General features: G+C 38.2%; 1 protein-coding gene across 1 annotated transcript in view; it reads right to left on the bottom strand.

Annotated features, from left to right (window-relative positions):
* Window positions 1-18,803, bottom strand: part of CFAP43 (cilia and flagella associated protein 43) — a 48,625-nt gene extending 29,822 nt beyond the window's left edge. The window contains exons 1-10 of the mRNA XM_062000725.1: window positions 18,691-18,803; window positions 15,293-15,546; window positions 14,391-14,487; window positions 12,182-12,349; window positions 10,689-10,839; window positions 5,758-5,908; window positions 3,599-3,661; window positions 2,663-2,742; window positions 1,823-1,954; window positions 348-464 (exon numbers count right to left, since the gene is read on the bottom strand). Coding sequence (XP_061856709.1) covers window positions 348-464; window positions 1,823-1,954; window positions 2,663-2,742; window positions 3,599-3,661; window positions 5,758-5,908; window positions 10,689-10,839; window positions 12,182-12,349; window positions 14,391-14,487; window positions 15,293-15,546; window positions 18,691-18,803 — 1,326 coding nt within the window. The remainder of the gene's footprint in view (window positions 1-347; window positions 465-1,822; window positions 1,955-2,662; window positions 2,743-3,598; window positions 3,662-5,757; window positions 5,909-10,688; window positions 10,840-12,181; window positions 12,350-14,390; window positions 14,488-15,292; window positions 15,547-18,690) is intronic.
* Window positions 18,804-20,335: the final 1,532 nt, after the last annotated feature.

Raw genomic sequence — 20,335 nt, forward strand, 5'->3', positions numbered from 1 at the left:
CTGAAGGCTGACAAGATCAGTAGGAATTTCTTGTTCAGTTCTCTGAATTGAATCCACCTTTTGCTCAGCTATGTTCATGAACAACAGTGAGTCACATAAATCAACAGCAGAGCCAATATGACAATTCGGCAACCTATGAATTTTCCACTCTGTATCCTAGAGCAAGCTCTGACCCTTTTATGGGTTATACCTACATTAATGCTGTTTACTTCCTTAATGAGAAGTTACACAACTTTAACAAATATCAGAACAGTCCAGTCTCTGCAAGGCTTTTAATTTTGTGCCTTAGCAACATATTGGTTACCTGAAAAAAGCCACTATTATAGATATGAAATAATATTTCTTACCACGCAGTACTTGTTCCCTGGAGTAAGAAAATCAGCTGCCAGAAAACAACTGCTGCATGTATCCAAGAGTTTGACAGCTTCATCACTGTGAACAGGTTTGTAAGTATAGACTGTCCCCTGACAAATAAAGAGAAACAATCCATCACTGGGATATGAAACTTTTCATTAAAATCTTTTGAAGACTTCAACAAAAAATACCCATCTTTCTGAACATCATTCTTTAAAGTGTTATTTGACTCTCAGCTGAGGTAAAAAGGAGCCAGTAGAATTCAGGAGAATGTAGTGAATGATATTAATTTAGACAAACTGAAGATCAGGTTATTTCATTTTAGAGGGATTCAGCTAGTCACATGTTCAGTAAGTTTTGTTTCCCAAAGTTATTTAATAAAATAATTTAAAACCACACTATTTCATGTCACTCCAGGAATTAAATATTCTAAAACAACATAAAACACAAATAATGCATCTTAAGCTTTAAAAGATATTTTATCTAAAGATCTCAAAGCTTCTTAGAAACAATTCATAGCTAATATTTAGTATTTCTCTACTCATCTTACAAAAGAAGAATGAAATCAGAGACTGAATGTAACCAAAGTCACCATTACACTGCTGTCCTGAACACAGAACCTCCTGGCAGAGACACACACACACACTACTAAAACATGTAAAGATCTTTAAAAATGCTAATTAAAATTATTAAATTAGACCTGGAAAAACAGATGGAATTTGAGGATTTGGGACCCTTGTGTAAAATTTCTGGACATCAGGCTGATCAAAGAAGGATCTTGGACTGAATTTCCAGACAAATTCAAATACATACACAGAACAACTGTACTGCATAGCTACAGTAGAGCTACACTTCTCACAGATACATGGCCACCCAAGCTACACTTCTCTTACTGTGCAGGCACACATCAAGCCTAGAGCTGTGAGCATGGAGAGGCATTGGAACAGAATGCCCAGAGGGATTGTGGATGCCCCATCCCTGGAAGTGTTCAAGGCCAGGTAGGATGGGGCTTTGAGCAACCTGATCTAGTGGAAAGTGTCTCTGCCCATGGCAGAAGGGTTGGAACTATATGATCTTTAAGGTCCCTTCCAACACAAACCATTCAATGAAGAGTCATGGATAGAATGAGAACATGATAGACGCTCATGCTCAGTAGATCCCCGGTGACCTAGACACACTGCAGGCCCAGAACGTGTACTCCACTGTACACACACAAATATTTCTGTTGGGAAATCTCAGCCTTAGGGACTTTATAATTCACCATGTGTAAAAGACAATTGTTCTGTGCTTTATTAAAAGTTTTTCCAATCTTTCATTAAAACCACAAGATGGACTATTTTCACCTCTGATATAACTTGTTGATTTGTGTGATGACATTAACAGACATTTCATTCTAATAATATCAGCATACACATATAAAATCACAGCAAGATGTCATTTTGTAAGGCTGTTATCTGAAATGCTATACCTGGTCAGTGACAAGCAGAAGTACAGTGTAATCAGGAGAGAATATGAGGCTGGATATCGGTTGTAGGATTTCAATGCAGATTTTCATCTCATATTGCAGATCTTTGATATGATAAAAGTATAAAATGCCCTCCTGTGCAGAAAAGCATAAATCCATATGAGGCCTAGCTCACTCTGAAAAACTGAACTCCAAGAACTTCTAAAAATCTCCAAAATGACAGTGTTTAACTGTATCCATCACTAACGGTTTCATTTGCCTTTAGTATATCTAAATCCAGAGGACCCTTACCCTGGGTAACAAAACTATTGAAAGTGTTCTTTAATACAAGTCTTAGTCCATATTTGACAACAACAGACTCTCTCATCAGCTAATCCTTAAGAATTCATATTGAGTTTTTTGAGAAAGTATAAGAATTTGTCCCACTCTTAAGCAGTAATGTACAATGGCATTGTCAGTTTAGGTTAAATATTGAGTCCGATTTCACAGAAAACAATTTGTCAGTTCTCTTGGCCATTTCCCTCCTTTCCTAGTTTTTGTCTATCCTTCTTTTCTGTTCCCTTGGAATACTCTTTGTCTTTTGTTAAAAATAGGATTGTACTTTTTTGTTTCTTCTTTGACTACAAAAATGGAATCTCTTCCCACCCAGTTCCCTTCCGATTTCTTGTCTCAAGTTTCAACAAAGTAAGTATCTACAATACCAGAGAGGACCTTCATGGTTCTCCAGCCCTCCACTTTTTCCTTATTCCTGTTTTTGCAGTAAATTCTCCAAATGTACTCCATTTGAATGTTCTTTGGTTTTCACACAATAAGAGTAAGTTAAAAGCATAAAGGATGCCTTACACTTCCAGCTGCGTACAGTCCTTCGTTACAAAATGCCATGGCAAATAAAACTGGTTTTTGCAAATCCTTTGGTTTGCCACCTGAGAGCACAAAATCAACACAAAATCTCAAATTTAATTTATTGCAACTATGTGTCTCATCTTCAAATCTGGGTGATTTAGTATTTGTGAGAAAAAATGCTCCACGGGCTGTACATTCTTTGGACTTTTTTGCTGTGATAAGAGGTTGGTATATATAATTTGAAGTGACAGCACTACTGTGGTCTGATGAACTAGAAACTAATTTGAGGTATCATTTGATGTTTTAAAGGCTCCTAGATAGCCCCATTAAAGCGGCTATTTATTAATTTCTTAATTCTGTTATTGTCTATAACAGAATCACAGAGTCATTTTGGTTGGAAGGGACCCTAGAAGTCCTCATTTCCAACCTCCTACTCAGCACAAGAGTCCATTTCAAACTCAGAACAAACTTCAAATCCAGAGTCATATTCAGCTCAGATGTGAATACATCCAAGAATGGGAATTCCACAGCTTCTCTGGACAACTTGTCCCCGTGTCTGACTACCTTCACTGTGAAAGCACTTCTTAATACCTGCTCACAATTTCTGTTGATGCAAACTATGTCCTTTGTCTGTCTGGTTACTAAAACTAAGCAGCAGCAAACCTATTCTAGCATCACTTATTCCAATTTACATTAGACTGAACATAAATTATTTCACTGTTGCTCTCTCTCCTAAGGCTGTTAATTTGCCTATTAACACAAAAGCTATAAATCATTTGTCATGTAAACTTATAAAAGATTGTCATCAGTGTGTCTTACAGAGGCCAGTGTGAGCTAAGTTTTTCTAACCAAGGGCTTCCAGCTGTACTCATATTACTCCCAGACATCACTGGTTCTGCCTAAAAATCTATCAGCTTGATTGGAACACGAAAATACCTTTCTTTCTTTGTACTTCTTTCTGAACATATGACACCACATCTGTTATTTTACGCACATGTTCTGCACAAAAGAAAACAAATTATAACATCAGTTTTGTTTATATGACAACGTTGCAATAAAATTCAGTTGTGTTCCAGTTAACTGAACAAAAGGATAGGTCCAGTATATTGAATAAAAAATGTACATCCTTTTCCAATCTCCACCATATCTGTCATTTAGGCAACTGAGCAGGAACAATCTTTCTGTGATTCATCCTACAGCTGTAAAAGGGAGATAGCAGTACCTGCATGGAGAGTGGTACAGATTGAGATTTACCTATCTTCTAGTGCTAAATTCTAGTATTGTTATTTCTAACCATATTTTTTTTATTATTTGATGTACTTTTTTGAAAGAAACTTCAGTCAGTCTGAAAAAAATGCCCCAGCGAAATGTTGTGGTTGCTCGTGTTTCTGTTTCCAACACCCTGACAGGAATTGAACACACGCTTCAAGTTGGACATGCACTTAAGCATCCTGATAAATAGATACAGATTGCAGTATGTTTTAAATTAAGCAGAAGCTTCAGCACAATATGAATACAAACACTTTTATTACATAGTTTCAGGAAAGAACTTAAAGAATAATTTACAGGCCAAAGAAAAGATTGAATGGCAAATATACTTGTTGCTTTCTACAGAACTGGCAAAAATGTTTCTCGTCACACCTCAGCTTTTTATATGTTGATGATTTTCAGCTCTTGATTTGGTAAACTTCAAACTTTGATAATTTGAAAAGCTGAGAAATAACGCACATTTGTTCATTCTGTGTTAACAGTCAAAACTGAACAGAGAAACAGGACTTTGCTGTAGCTTAAAAACATACATACTACATGGCAAAAGATAAAAACAAAGTTATCACCAGCCTGTCTATTAACATGAATCCAGTGTTTATTAGAGACAGTTCTATATTGGTCCACAATAGGATATTACCCAATTGTAGTGTTAGGGTGAAGCAGATTCCAGTTCTCCTTTTAAATCTGATCAAAACAGTGAACTTCACGTGCACAGTGGGACTGACATTTTCCATCCCTGCAAAGGATGGTAGGGTACAGGTTGCCAGAACACTTTATGCTGGATATGTCTCACTGTCCTCCATCTTAAGAGCTCTCTGAATGGGCACAGAAGCATAGCATGTGACAGGTAGCAGAGGAGAGACCTTGGGATTCCCAGAAAAGGAAGGCATGGAATAGGCTGCTGTTGCCAGAAAATTTTAGTCAGTCACTAACCTGACAGGGGTCCCCATGAAAAAAAAAAGACATGTGGGAATAAATATAAGGCCAACAAATAGCCCTGGCAAGTTGCAATAAATCTGAGGTCCTCCCTTTCATAGAATCATAGAATGGTAGGGGTTGGAAGGGACCATTTGAGATCGTCTAGTCCAACCCCCCTGCAGAAGCAGGTTCACCTAGGTCAGGTCGCATAGGAACATGTCGAGGCGGGTCTTGAAGACCTCCAAGGAAGGAGACTCCATTAAAAGCAGATTATTTTGAAGCCACTCTCTGAGTTTCATACTTGCTGCAGTGAACCTGACAGTCTTTACAGACTTGTTTTCATTAGAAAATAGTGTATGTAAGAGCAGACCTTAAGGAACTGTACTACACAACATTACACTAAATTCAGTTCTGTTGTTTGAAGACTCACTTTGAGTCTTCAAAGATCTGTTCCAACATTATCTAACATACCAAATGAGGACAATCCAATATTTCATGCAAAATATAATGAATTATTGCTGCTTAATTAGCAGTAAAAAGACTGTATATAGTTGGTATAGAAATAGTTTAATGTTAATGTAGCAGGGCTGGTTAATAAGATCTGGACTCCTGGAACTATTGTTCATTTTATCAGTTTTGATGAATTTAGAACTTCTTCTCTTTTTTCTTTTTTTTTCTCTCCAGAGAAATAAATGGAAGACAATTTTTGAGTGCTAAAGAAACTCACACAGAAGTTCAAAAAATATTCTCACATGTTTATCATATCAATAAAAGAAATATGGTTCTGCAATATAGCTTTAAAATTTCTGTAAGGTACATAATATGAGAAAAGAAAAAAGGAAAAAAACCTTTTATCTTTCCACTGTCCACCCTACTTGAATAAAACACACAATGAAGCTATTTCTTACCAGGCAGAGGTTTTTGTTGAAGAACAGAAACACTGTGTGTCTCAGCATCAATTGCCAAAATGTCTCCTTCTTTACAGCTCACGTAAATTTCTGAGGTTGCAGTCCAGCAGTGGGCAGCAGGATGCACTGAAGACCTAGTATCATTCCTAGGCTTTGGCACAAAAATAAACAAGTTTAACAATTGGAAAATATCTGTACAAGCAGTTACATACATTTTAAGGCAAAAAAAGATCATTATCTCATAGAGTCTGACCACTTGTACAACATCAGCCTTATTGTATTCAGTCAGTCCTTTACTGAGGCTAGGAACTTTAGAAACAAGAAAAGTCTGTATCTGGAATGAGTGATGGATAACTCCCCTCTTTCCCTAGAAGGCTGTTGAAATGATGAATTATATTCTCATTGAAAAAAATCGGTGTTTCTAAATGTGAGTTTATCTGGATTTATTCCCCAGTACTTGCATCTGTTACAGTTTTGTTCTGTAGCTTGGAAATCCCTCCAGTATCTTCCTTATCCTTGCAAAGATATTGACTCACCATAACCAGGTCACCTCCCAATTTTTTAATGATAAAAGATAATAAAATTCAACACATTGAGTCCTTAGATTATTTTTGTAATGTCAGAATAGCACCGGAAGCCCAAATTGAAATGGTTATCCACTATGACCTCAACCTAACAAACGCTTTTCAAACTGCTTTTCAGAATAGTCTTCCACTTGGTAGATACAACCTGCAGATATGGTCTTGCATACTTAGCAGCACTAAAACATACTTTGAATAGTTTATCTTATCACATAATCCAAATTGCTCTGTAAAACAGTTCTGTCAACCTTTGTGTCATCTGCAAATTAGTTCTAGAAATATCCCTGCCACAGACTTCCCGTGTGCCTTGAATTTCATTTTGCTAAAATAAATCTCATCAATCCATCATTCATAAAACAGGAAGAACAGAACTTCTCCACCAAGTATTGTGACAGATGGTGACCTGTTCGGATACAACAGCAACACGGGTCATATAAATACCACAACAGAAAGAACCAGATTGAACAGAATTTGAGGAAGACGAGAGGAGAAGAAAACACAAGAAAATCTTGAGAGGACACTTAAAAGTGAATATTCAAAGGACCATGTGTGTGAGCAGAAGTGATAAGCGACACTAGATTATATGATGGATGAAAAAAATAGTCCATAATTCACCTGCTTCTCACTAAAGGTTCTATAAAAAGACATAATATGGATGGACCTGTGATAAAAACACAGGACGGAGATTCATAAGTACCTAAATTTCATTAGTAAAATATGCCAAGGACTTACTATGTGATTCTGGGTAAGCAACTTATTCTCTGTTTATGCTTACAAAGCATTTTTAATTTCTCAGGGGGAAAATGTTACAGAAATAAAGTATACTAAAATATTTTCTTTATAAATCAAATAGGACTAACAGTAATAAATCTATAACCAACAGGGCTTTACATCACCCAGAGAAACATTTAATATAGACATTTTCACTGATTTTATGAGGCTTGAAGATCACAAATCTTTGGGAAGGCTGTAACTGAAATATTGTGAATCAGAAGCTTCCTGCATAAAGACAACTTCTGTAATGTCTCTTTGTACCTGCTGTCATGATTCTCTTTACACATAAACGAGATAAAATATGCTAATCCTAGGATGAGATTATGTAAATCCCAAATTGCTTTTTGAACTGTGCATTGGTAAAGTGAATAATAATAATATAGTAATCTTTTTCTGAACTTCTCTCCTTTTGGGTAGCATCTCTTCAGGGGAAAAAAAAAATCCATGATGGACACTTGTCATGAGAAGTTCTATAAAAAGACAATGGAATAAAATTGGTACAGGGGATGAGGTACTGGAGTCAAGTGGGCTTGTAATGGCAAAATATATTCAGAAAACTCAGGTCCCAACTGTAAGAAACATTGAAACAAAACTAAACTAATCTAACGGAAGAAAGGATCGAATGCTGTAGGATATTTCAGTTCCTTTCACTCTGCTGCCCCATTGTGGTTACACTTTGGTACGTACCCAGCCTCAGTATCTTGTTCTACAGTATGGAACCCTGACACATTTCAAGCAGTGGGCAAGTGCACTGGCAATGAGCTCACATTTCTTACTTGTCTCTCACATACTCCCTCCTCAGGACTGGGCTACTGCCTCCAAGGACCACAGACTACAGGCTGGGGACAACTCCTTTAAATAACAGTCTAAATAAATGCTTCTCCACTTTGGATGCATACATCAATGTGAAAACCATTGATCTCAACTGACTTGGATTCAGTGCTAAAGGGAAAATATCCTTTGGTCAGATTCTGCAGAGACTGGGAGAGCTTCATCAAGCCATGATACTATTCCCACTGCATTCAGCTGAACACACTTAATTAACCACCATGGGAGAAGCAGGTTGTCTCTTACAAAATGGAAAAGCACTGATGATAGTGGAGAAGAAAATAACTCCAAGGTACTTACAAATCTCAGGACACAGATTTTAGGCCAGAATCAGCTAACTGCTTGTGGACATTTGTAATGGTATACAAATGATCAGTGACAATAACCATTGCTACATCTGCCACAGCAGCCCCTTGATTTATAAAGACAGTGGAGAATCATACTTATAGCACCTCTGTTTTGCACAGCCTGGTCCATTACAGAAACTGTAATCTGAAGATACCTGGATATCTGAGGAGCTCAGCAAGTTCAGTCATTTCAGTCTCTCTCAAAGTTGCTGCATTAGACACTTTCAATACAAGGGTCTTGATAATATAGTATTTTAAAGAAGTATCTTCTCCACTAAGTATATTCTGATCAGCTGATGCAGTAATTGCTTTGCCAAAACCACATGTTGCATGTTGGGGTGCTGGAAGGAGGTGCTTAATCTGACAAGACATATGCATGCAATTCCCTGCCAGCACAGGGGGTTATAAGATCTAGTAGAAGCTCAGTTTTTTGGCTAGTTTGCAGACAAAGCATATGTGCATAGGCATGCATAGAGAGGGGAATTTGTACTGTAAGGCACAATAAATGCAAGTCCTGCAAAAATTTACTCAGCTATCACAGTCTGAAGCAGGGTGAAAAACATGTCAGAAATGGATCCAGTGCCTCCTCATGCTGAACTGTGAGCATAGCACCTCACAGTTTAGCACACAGGAAACAATTTACCACCACCACAACAAAAATAACAACAGCTTGTGTTTCTACAAATATCTTTCTTAATAACTTGATGTACATTACCTTATCAATATTCACAATCAAAATACACCTATCTAGGGAATTTGGACATTCAATAACTATCAAAATATTTACCATGTACTTTGGAAGAAAAGGAAATCTTTGTCAAGGACTAGTAGAACAACCTACTCTTACTTAAGGAATACTTCTATGTATAAGGAGAACATAATTACCTTGAAGGTGCTTAAAAGAAATCTGCTTTTTTTTTTTTTTTCTGAAGATAGTTGGGAATTTAAAAACCCTATAGTGGTATCTAGTATAGTTGACATAAAAAACTTTTCTGTGTGGAAAAGTCCATGACATGGTTCTGCAAGCTCATGCATATGAACGCACTGTTCCTGAATAGAACAGCATCCATTCAATTCTTTTAAGCCTCACCACCTAATAACAGTTGTGTTTTGTCCCAATACCTGTTGTAATTCACTTTACAGGTTAAAGAAAAAAATAGGTTTTGCAGTTCATCTCCTGCACATAATATAAGAGACAGTAAGGCAAAAGAAAAAGGCAATGTCCCTGATGAGTAGATATTATCTTGATTTTCCATCTTCTAGGTGATCTGAAATATAAGCAGTTCATGTGTAATCACAATCAGTAGAGGATGTTTGTTCGTGGTTATTCATCGTCCTGGAAACCAAGGACATCAGCAGTTATACAAGTAAAAACCTCTATGAATCCGAATGCACAAAGCCATGAAAAGAGGATGAGGTCAAGAAAACATCATTCCCTATTTTTAGGTTTTATTCTGCTTTATATGAAAAGTTGATGGCAGAAACCTGTGGTGCACTAATCTGATAATATATCGCATTTGTACACTGAAAAGATGCAGTATAATGCAAATATCACAGAACCTCAGAATCTTAAGGGTTGGAAGGCACCTCGAGAAATTATCTAGTCCAAGATATATATGAGACACCAATACTATCATACCATCTTAGGCATGATAGTTTTGGTGTCTCATATATATCACAAGCCACCAAATAGAAATTGATGGTCTTAACCTTAGATGGGAATCCCAGATTTGCAAGTTAAATGTTTTCATACGGCCAGGTACTTCTAGTTGGTGGTCAAGTGAAAGTAAATTTGAAACAAAATGATAACACTTTTGAAGCTTCTCAAAAGAGGCATCTCAAGGGAGGCTAACAAGTAAATGATTAAATACAAGTGAGACAAATGTACAGGTTCAGCACTGACAGTGGTATGAGAATGTATTTCAGAAGCAGAGGTTGCAGAGGTGGTCTGAAACAAAGCCTTCAATGTTTCCACAGCTTGAGACATTTTCAGGGTCAAAAGCACAACAAATCCCAAAGAGAAGTAAGGATACTTGCAGGTTACTGTTAGCTTAGTGCAAGAATAGGTCTTCAGGGTTTCAGTATGTCATATTAGCTTGGGCTTTGGCATGGTTAAATGCTGGGATGCTAATACTCCTTCTGGGATACAGATTAGTACCTCCACTGCACACAATTATTGCTATGCTAGGACCTGTGTCAGAAATCTCTCTTTGTACTGCACTGTGTGGTAGCAGCATGCTTTCTGAGTCTCCTGTCAAGATGGATTTCAAATATATGGTTGAGACAGCAGATCTATTTGCTGGGTTGTACCTCTTTAACAGACATCAAAATTATTAGTATATTAATACCTATTTGCATAAAAAGTACAATGACTTGGAATAGTAAAAAGGAAAAAAACTACCATGAATGTTTCTGCTTCCTCTCCTACCAGTCCAGCAATGGCTGAAACAGGCAAATCAGGGCCATAGGATGGATCTTCACTATGAGAAAATGGGAAAAACAAATCCTTATGAGGACTCACAGACCCTTGTCCGTCAGGGAGTTTCACAGGGCTGTGAAAAAGCAAGAGACATCATCTGAGGAGAAGTAGCATTATGAATAGTAAATGCTGATAGAAAACTGAGAAGCACGTTTTACTCTGCAAAAGTAACGGAGGATTGTTGCAAGCAACCGTTCCATATGGCACAAACCATTTCACTGTAACAGCAATTCTACTACAAAAGAGGAATGTTCCTAACTGGCAGAAACATATTGCCATGTTCTGGCTCAGCATCTTTTCTTGTTGCCTTGCATAAACAACTATTCTATGTTACTGTTTCCTTATTAATTAGGACTAATAAAGTCACAGACCTAACTTGCATATGCTGTGAGGATTCATGCCTCACGTTTATATATTAAGGATGATGAAAACTTAGGAGCAGTATTTGTCTGTTGCACCCTGGTAATCAATTATAATGTAGGTGAAAATTCTATAGATTTCAAACTATATTTCTTTATGATGCTGGGAAAAAAATTATGCAAAAGAAACTGTTTTTAGTGAAGTTTTAACCTCTGATGAATGGACTGAAAAGGGAGGAAAAAGGAGTGCATAGGTATTTTCACATGCGTATGCTACAATGGCAAAAGGCAACAAAGTCTTCAGTACTCTTTTGAGATTGTAAATTAAGGCCTTGTCTATACTGTCATTAGTATAACTGTCTCAGTGGCAACATGGTGGTTACATTAATAGTTAATGAAATTAAATACTTGGGAATCATAAAGCAGCTGTCGCTGCTCTACAGCAGCTGAAACAGCATAGGTGTCACACTTCAAGTACTCTAGCTTGAATGATACATACTACTTTCATACCAGCCTCAAAAAACATTTTAGCATAAATTAACTGTAGGTTTGCTATGCTCAGTGAATTGTATTGACAGAGTCATATCCTCTGCACCTGTAAATCAGCCACATAAGCTGGAAATCACACTGAAAAATGATACTACTTTTGATACAATTTGTAATTACAACCATATATTATTTACCTATCCTTACTAGGAAGCAACTTGATCCAAATTTGGTGGTTTCATAATTACAAAAGCAATGTTCAACACAGCCACTTATTGGAAAGCAGCCCAGGCACTACCTTAATTGAGCCATGCAGCTTTTGATAGAGGTTGCCCAAAGCAGCTGATTAGTATTAGCTCATGATGTGAATAATTCAGACATGTGAACACTGAGAAACAACATCATAAATTCAGTCCACTTGATTGAGTCACCCTGGTTGTGATTTAGTAATTACGGACTGCAAATGCTAGGTGAACTAAACTGGATTAAATTCTTTTCAAACAGGTTGCTAGTCTTAGTTATGACAATATACTTCTATTTTTCTCTTAACCTGAAGGCTGTTCCACTCACTTTCGTTTAAGGTAGTGCTCATCATTATTCCTTTCAATATGCCAGATAGTAACAGAGTTCTCATTAACAAAACACAGTTCTTGCCAATTCATAGGGTTAAAACTTAAAGAGGTCACTGTAACCCCTGGCTGAGACTCACTGCACAGGAGGATATTTTCTTGCCAGTTCCTGGAGAGTGAAAGAAAATCAAATCCATTAAATAAGTCAAAAACATCCAAGCCAAAGATCTGGATGTGATTATGACTGACATTCAAGATCAAATTTGGAAAGCAAATACTTTGTCACTGACAAAAAGTCTCTGCTCTGAAACAAGTTAGATTCTCTTGAGAACAACAACAAAAAAGATACTTCATTACTATACAGAAAACTATTACTGTGAGAAAAAGACTGAATAGTAAAACAACTTCGAAGACTGACATTTTAGAAACATTATCATGCACTTTTGTTTTGTGAAAAGACCAACAGAGTCAGGAGACATAGATTATTTTTCCATCAGCTCCATCAATGAGTACCCAAACAATTAACTCTTCAACACTCCAGACCTCAGCCTTGCTTTTCCGATCCGTAAAATAATGACTACAATGCTTGCAGGCTTGCAGTTGGAAGGGATTATAATTAGGAAATAAAACACAGTCAGCCCATGATTATTTATGGATGAATTAGTTAGGTAATACAGTAATTGTGTTGTGAATGCAGATATACAATCTATGCCTGCGTTAATTAACTCAAGCACAAAACAGGGCAGAATTCGTGCGAGGGTGTTATGTATAGCTGACACAAGGCAGGGAATCTGCTTTCCACTGACTTTTCTTTTGTCCAGTGTAACCTATTTTATGTTCTCATCCTCTAATTTGCATATTTCTCCATTATCCAGATTAATTCATGACTGTATTTGCATTTTTAGGTACTGTCCAAGAACTGATTAACATCATTTGAAGAAAATAGTTAAAACTGTTTCTTAATTTCTTGGACAATGTATCTGAATGTTAATCTAAATAACATTTATAGCTTTATATATTTGTCATTAGTGCTGAGAAGGAAAAAAGCTAAAATGCATACACTGCTGCAAATGGATTTAGGATAATCCTCTTGTTCTGGCCTGTAACAAATTCACCCCCAGCAACACAGCAGGATACAAGGCAACGGTTAATATTGGCAGCATATGCAAGAAATGAGAAGTATCCACATACACATAGTAACTCTCATTAAAATTACAGAAAGCTATATGCTGCAATTCTGACTTTAAAAGATGTCAATGCAACTCTATCCCTAAAGATCTGTCAGCATATTTTCATCTCATACCTAACAGATAGTGCCAGTACTCTATTTTACAGCAGATAATGTATTAAGGTCTGAAACTATATAGTGCATGTACCTGAAAAAGAATTTGGCATTAAGCCTCTCCTTTGAATAGAAAAGAATAAAGATCTAGAGATAAAATATCTCAGATGAAAGACACCTTTTAGTTATCCATAAGCTTTCTATATTTTGAGACTGACATAACTTTCAAAACATCTCTTGTACCTCTGATTGCAAACTATCTGCTTAAAATACATGAACTGTGCAATCATCATACTGCAATGATACATTAAGAACACTAAACATTGAGATTTCTTTCTTCTGTATACATACATTTCTACAGTGAATGCATAACATAAACCAATTGCAAAAATGAAGGTCCTGATCTCACAGTAAATCCACATACCTCTGCTCAAGTTACTACAAATTCTGAGCTTAATATTGTAAGGTAATTCTATAGTGTTACTAAATTCTTTCTGACTGGAATCTAGGGTAGTTCTTTTATGACAATTAGCTGTTAAGAGTCATATTCATGGTGATTCAAATGGGTTTAAATTGTTTGGCCCTAGAAATTGCCATTACTTAAAAGTATTTAAACATTTCTTGATATTTCCATTTTTAAGAATAATCTAGAGAAGTCTTTCAAGATGGTGGATTTTTTGTAAAGTGCATACAAAGAACACATTAAACCATGTGTGTTATTTCTGTTGTAAGTCAAGAAGTGCATATAAGCTCTTCAGGCCAGTGAAGCTGTCTTGTTGGTTTCTACTGATACACACAGAGATATATCTCCTGAAATGAGTTGACAGCAAACATTCTTCTTCATCACAAAGCATAAAAAAGAGGCATCTGTAATAGTATCTACTATCATTACTAAAATCCTGAGGTTATGGCAGTTTCTGCCTCTTACCATACTGAAAGAACAAATTCCGGGATTGAAGAGTAACTGGCTAGATATGGGCCTGTGAAACTAAATGCAAGCAAAGTGTAGTCCAGCTGAGCATCACCTGAAATGTAAAAATAAAGAACATGGTCTTTAATTGACACAGACTTAACTGTATATTTTCACCACAGAGACAGTACTCATCTTAGTTCCTTTCTATCCATTTTTACTCTTCAAAGACATTCTTCAGGCCCCTGAGTTCTTTCCTCCACCCCGATTATTGTTTTGATTTGATCACAAAAATGTTCCCTATATATCACTGCTTGGATTTTTTTCTTTTTTTTCAATAATACCTTGAACTTGTAAAGTATTTTTCCCCAAATACCCTGAAAATCTCTGCAGTCATAATTTCATTGATTTACATAAAACAAGCTAGTAGAATGATTCTTATTTAAATGGTAAAGAAACTGAAACATGGATAGAATAAGAACCTTAGCTAAGGAGACAAATGTTATGAGGCAGGCAAAGATATACTTTAGAGCCCACACTCCAAAGTTTAACTGCAATAATCCTTCCTCTCACTTCTCAGGTTTTTCAACAGAGCTTTCAGCAGTCTGCCCAGGAGCCTACCACATTCTGCTTTTTTGTTGTTGTTACTCTGACTATATTTTCCTAGAATTAATTCTATTTCATTCCATTTGCTTTCCATGTAAAACAGTTCCATTTTCTATTATCATATTCCTCCTAGCTTAAGCCTAAGTAAAAGCAGTTAGGCTAAAAATTCCTTTCACTCCTTTCCATGCACCTTGTCACAAGACAGTTTCCTGGCACACTGTTTTTCAAGTATTATCAAAAAAACCCTTCAGAAACCAGATGATTTAAGTATTGTTTCAATGAAATGGTAATGCAGTGGGTTCCCACACGGCTACCTTTTAATTCTGTCAGTTTACTCAGTTCTGGGAAACTGTAGATATATATTATGGGATTCAGCTTTCGATCTGAAAAAGCCAGCACTTCACTGCTCCCATTTGCTGCAAAGGCTCCCACTTGGCCATTCTGACACTGCAGCACTGTTGTCTTCTTTGTTTCCATATCCAGGAAGAGGATGTAATTGTCACAAGGGTAGCAGATAGTGTGATTGTTTATAAAGCCAAAGTTCTTGTTTGAGGATCCCTGAACCCAACTTAAGAAAGAGCAAACGAATGTTAAACATTAAAGACACACATTTCTCAAAATACTCTGACAAAGGGAACGGTGCAGCCTAACTTACACTAAACTGATACTTGGGATTTGTTAGACTCATCCTCACACTAACATTGCAAATCCACAATAACTTCAAGATCTAGTAAAATGAATCACTTGTTGAGTGTTTCCAAACACATAGGGTTAATCTTATCTTGATAGAGCACAACGAACTGGCGTAAGGACAGAGAGATGCTTCTATGTCTTTCTGTTTTCACTAAAAATGAAGCTAGCCAGTTCATAGTCTCTGGTCTTGTACTCATGTATCACAGTAATAGCATACCCTTAATCTGAAAGAATTACACAGGTACAATCAGTTCTGGAGACCCAATAGTGTTTGCTTAATCTTTTTACACTTTTATAGTTCATCTCATCCCCATAAAATAAAAAATACAGAGGCATGGCTTGTGTTTATATGAACCTAGTCAGGACGATTGCTCTGCTTTAACGATACCAGTATTTTAATCTGGTGACACTTTGGAATGTAAACAGCATGTGTTACATAAGGAATGAAATAAATTACTAAAGAGGAGTCAGCTTATGACCTGACAACACAGCAACAAATTCACAACTTCCTGTAGATGTTTTTATCTTTCAGAAAGTGTGTGGATAAACATCCAGGGGCCTCTTACCAAAGGGATTTGCATTTGCCACTAAGTGAAGATGTTTGAGCAAGCCACATGTTATGCTTGGGCTTGCTATCACCATGGCAGAAAAGTTTCAGTACTGCAACACTTATCCTCTGTGTACAACACTGTTGTTAGCACCTTCTCTTCCAATTTCTAGTCAGAAACTCTTCTCTCCTTCCAAATACAGCATTTGACTAGAAGAGATCTTTGTTCTCTGCAATTGCAAGCAGCATTTTTATGCTCCTTTCATGAACATAAGGCAGTCATAAGATCAACTCAGCTGCTGATCTGCTGTACCCTTGCTAGAAGATTGTACCACAGCCTCAACATTCTCATTTAGTAATATTTCTACATGACTGGTCTTAAGATATTTATGTCCAGCAATAACTTCTTGTTATCTTCTCTAAGTAGTTTCTGCTCTTGGCCTCTTTTGCTACACACCAGAGAAGTGCAGTCAGAGGAGCGTGGGAGCACACCACCCACGTGCTCATGCAAATGAACTGAATGCCATGGCAACAGATGTGACATTTCAGCTGATGAATGTTTTTCCAGACCTTTTACACAAGAACTAGATGTATGATGTGCCATGGCACATAACCAGACCTTTACGAACATGCTGACAAGACCAGCTCAGTGCTTTTCTCCAACAGCAGATTTGAATCAGTGGAGATGAAGCATTTTTAACTTCTGTACACAGAGGTAAAATGAAGTCTAGAAAATATGTATGCAGGGATAAATTTATAGGATGACAGGACAATTTATTATCCTTATAGAACCAGTAAAGGCATAGAGGGACAAGGATTTGGGTTGTTACTTGATGTCAGCTATGACTGATACAGTATACTCTGGGTCAGATAATTAGCCATAGCTCACCCACATATTTTCCATGCTGTGCCTGTTCCCAGTTCTGTATAAACATTGTGTCACAAGTATTTCAGTCATACACTTTACCAGCTGATGAAATATAGATAGGGTAAAGTAATTAGAGCTGCTTGAAAACTTCTTTACAGAGCATTTTGCCACTGAACAATGCTAGCTCATACAAAACTGATTACATGAAACCCTCAGTTTTGTCAGAGTTCTGTGTTTTCTGGAGACACAAATCACAGCGTTCCAATTGCCCACTGCAAAACAATTGTGTCACTTCTAAAGCTGATATACATACATCTATTACCAACATCCATTCATAAGAAAGGTAAACTTTGAGTTGTTCTATTTTATGGAAATGTGTTTTGCTTCCCATTCCATAGAGTTTAAATACTTTTTTAAAAATTGCATATTTTCATTTAATATTTTTTTTTCACAAAGTAGAAACAAGTAATACCAGTTTGCACAAGGACCCTTCTGAATAGCAATGACATACTTCAGATGATATCTTTTTCACCGTCAAGTATCAGAGCATTTAAGGATGAAACCAGTTTCTCCTATTACTAAAACAAATAATTTCTGTTCCACTACACAGTGCTGCACCTGTGACTGTGGACCTATGTCCCATACCAGCCATAAGCATTGATGACAACTTAAATACATACAATGTACAAATTTAAACATCTGCCCCATTACACAGCAAAAATGTCTAAACATCGCAGATTGCTGTGAAAGTCTCCATCAAGATGGATTAGGAAGGGCTTAATTCATCTATAGCTCCTAGCTGCTCAGAACAAAAAAGCAAGTTGTTGGAATGCCAAAAGCTTGAGAAGATAAGTCTTTTTCTATCTATAATGTGGGTAATGTTTGTGGGAACTCGAAATCTGAAAGTCTGATATGTGGGTTAAGATGCTGAGAAAGAAAGGCAGGAGTAAGGACTTAGAACACCAGGAAAATGAAGAGCCAAGGCATGGGATAATGGCGGTGAAGTCTAAGCAGTACAGAACAGCTAGGGAAACTCTAGAGGTTGAAATAGTCTGAGTAAAACACAAGAGAAACATACTCATGAACAGAAATGAACTGTATGAGTTCACAAAGCCAGGTACTGAGAAGAAAAGCATGCTCAGTGTTCATCAGGATTCTGGGTTGACAGAACTACTGTAAAGGAAAAGATAACTCATGCCCCACTTCTTACTAATTCATCAAGCTCCACCTTAAAGCTAGTCAGTACCTTACTCTCCAGGGTGTCCCTGTGCAAAGGGCAGAGAACCTAAGTTCTATCCAAATCCACCAATGGCTCAACCCCTGCCTTATGCTGCAGTACAAGTGCTTCTTTCTCTCTCTTCCAAATGCCGGCTGCCCTAACACAGACCCAGCATAGCTGCCTTCCTTCCTTCCTTCCTTCCTTCCTTCCTTCCTTCCCCTGCGAGACCTGCCCTGTTCTCTGACGGCTGCATAGACCTGATCTAACGTGAGAGGAGCTGTGCACCGGAGACACACAACAGGGCACCGGGCCCAGCACCAGGGGCACACAACAGGGCACATGGAACAGCGGCTCAGGAGCACGGGCTGTCCCGGCCGGCCCCCACCTCACTTCCAGCGCGGCCTCCTCAGCCGAGGAGCGGCAGTGGCTCTGCGGGGCCTCAGCCGGAGGCCGCTCCCCGGCCGGGCCCGCGCTCGGGGCCCCAGCGGCCGGCTCCATCCGTCCCGCGGCACCTGCGGCTGGTGTACGCGCGTCTCTTAACGACAAGAACAGCTTCTGCTATTCGCCAACGCCACGCCTCCCGCCAGGATAGAAGCAGCCCGCTGATTGGCCAACCAATGAGCACGGCGGGTCTTTAAAGGGCCAGCAGCGCGAAGGGAAAGCGCATGTGGCGTTGTTCTGGGTGGGACACGCTCAAGTACGAGGTGCTGCGAGGCGGTCTAGGCAGCACGATCAGCCGTTCTCACACAGGCACTGACCTGGGGGATCATTCTGCCTGAGAGTCAGTGATATCCATGGCCTCTAACCTCGGCCATTGCTGCTGCTGTGCCTAGAAAATAGGTAGCCTCCCTTATTGAGACAGTTCCCATACTCCCACTACTTCTCATGTTTCTTCTTTCATGGGGTACTGCAGTTCTTCTTGGAATGTTTGAAACCGTAGTCTTGAAGCTACGAGGAGAGGTGAAAAGGTCACCGCTGGAAAGACCGGAAAGTACATCTACAATCTTTCGCTATATACTTAAAGCTTTTAGTGTGATAACACAGTAAGAACCTGTGAGTGTTTTAAAAGCAAAATTAGCAACACTATTTCCCTTTTCCTCTCTTAAAGAGAGATTAATTATTTACAGTGTCTCACTTGCCTGTGTTTATTATTACCTATCTGTGCAGTGGCTGCCTGTGGTTTTGTGATACTGCTATGTAGTCGTGGTGTCACAGAGCACTGATGGAGAATGTTACACCTGCCTAGTGGCAGCAGGACAAGCATGAACCAGACCACTTCACAGATGCTCTGTGTGCCACACAAAACCAAAACAGGATGAGGCAATGGGTTCTAATTTTCCATTATGCCTTTGAGGGGCTGCTGTTAACACACAGTTGATGTAGCTTTGAGCTACTATGTGCTGGTCTCTGGGCTGTGAGTTAGCAGACTGTATTTTACTTCACTGGTAATTTTTCTCTTTTTCCAGGACCTGAAATATTGCTAAATCTTTCCAGGCAGGTGCTTGGAAGAATGAGAAATGTGTCATCTAACACAGGGTTGGTTGTTTGTTTGTTTGTTTTTTAATGGCAGGAGAAATTATTTTGTGGATAAAGGACACGTTAGATACAGCTTCTCTTTGCCCAGGGCATGGCAGGCTCATGCAATGCATTACCACTCCCTTCACTCCTGAGCTGCTTGTTAATCATGTGATCAAACTGCAATGACTTAGCAAAAAAAAGCAAGCAGTTTTTCTGTTCAAATGGATAATGGTGTCAGGTTCATGGTCACTTTACTAGTGGCCATCTCAGTGTTTGCAGGAGAGTTCACCACAGAAATACTGGCCATTGTGACAGGATGCCTGAGGTCCAGCTCCAGTGACAAAACCAAACCAAAAGTGACCAACATGGAAAACTGTGTAAGCACAGTTGTGATGATGAGACTGCAGAAGCTCCAGCTCCTCCATTAGCCTTGGGGGTTTGACCAAGACATGTGCATCAGCAGGAGGGCCAGAACCATCCCTCCCCTTGGCCTATGTCTGCCCCAACTCTGC

Source organism: Colius striatus, chromosome 8 (genome assembly GCF_028858725.1).
Source record: "Colius striatus isolate bColStr4 chromosome 8, bColStr4.1.hap1, whole genome shotgun sequence".
Lineage (NCBI taxonomy): Eukaryota > Metazoa > Chordata > Aves > Coliiformes > Coliidae > Colius > Colius striatus.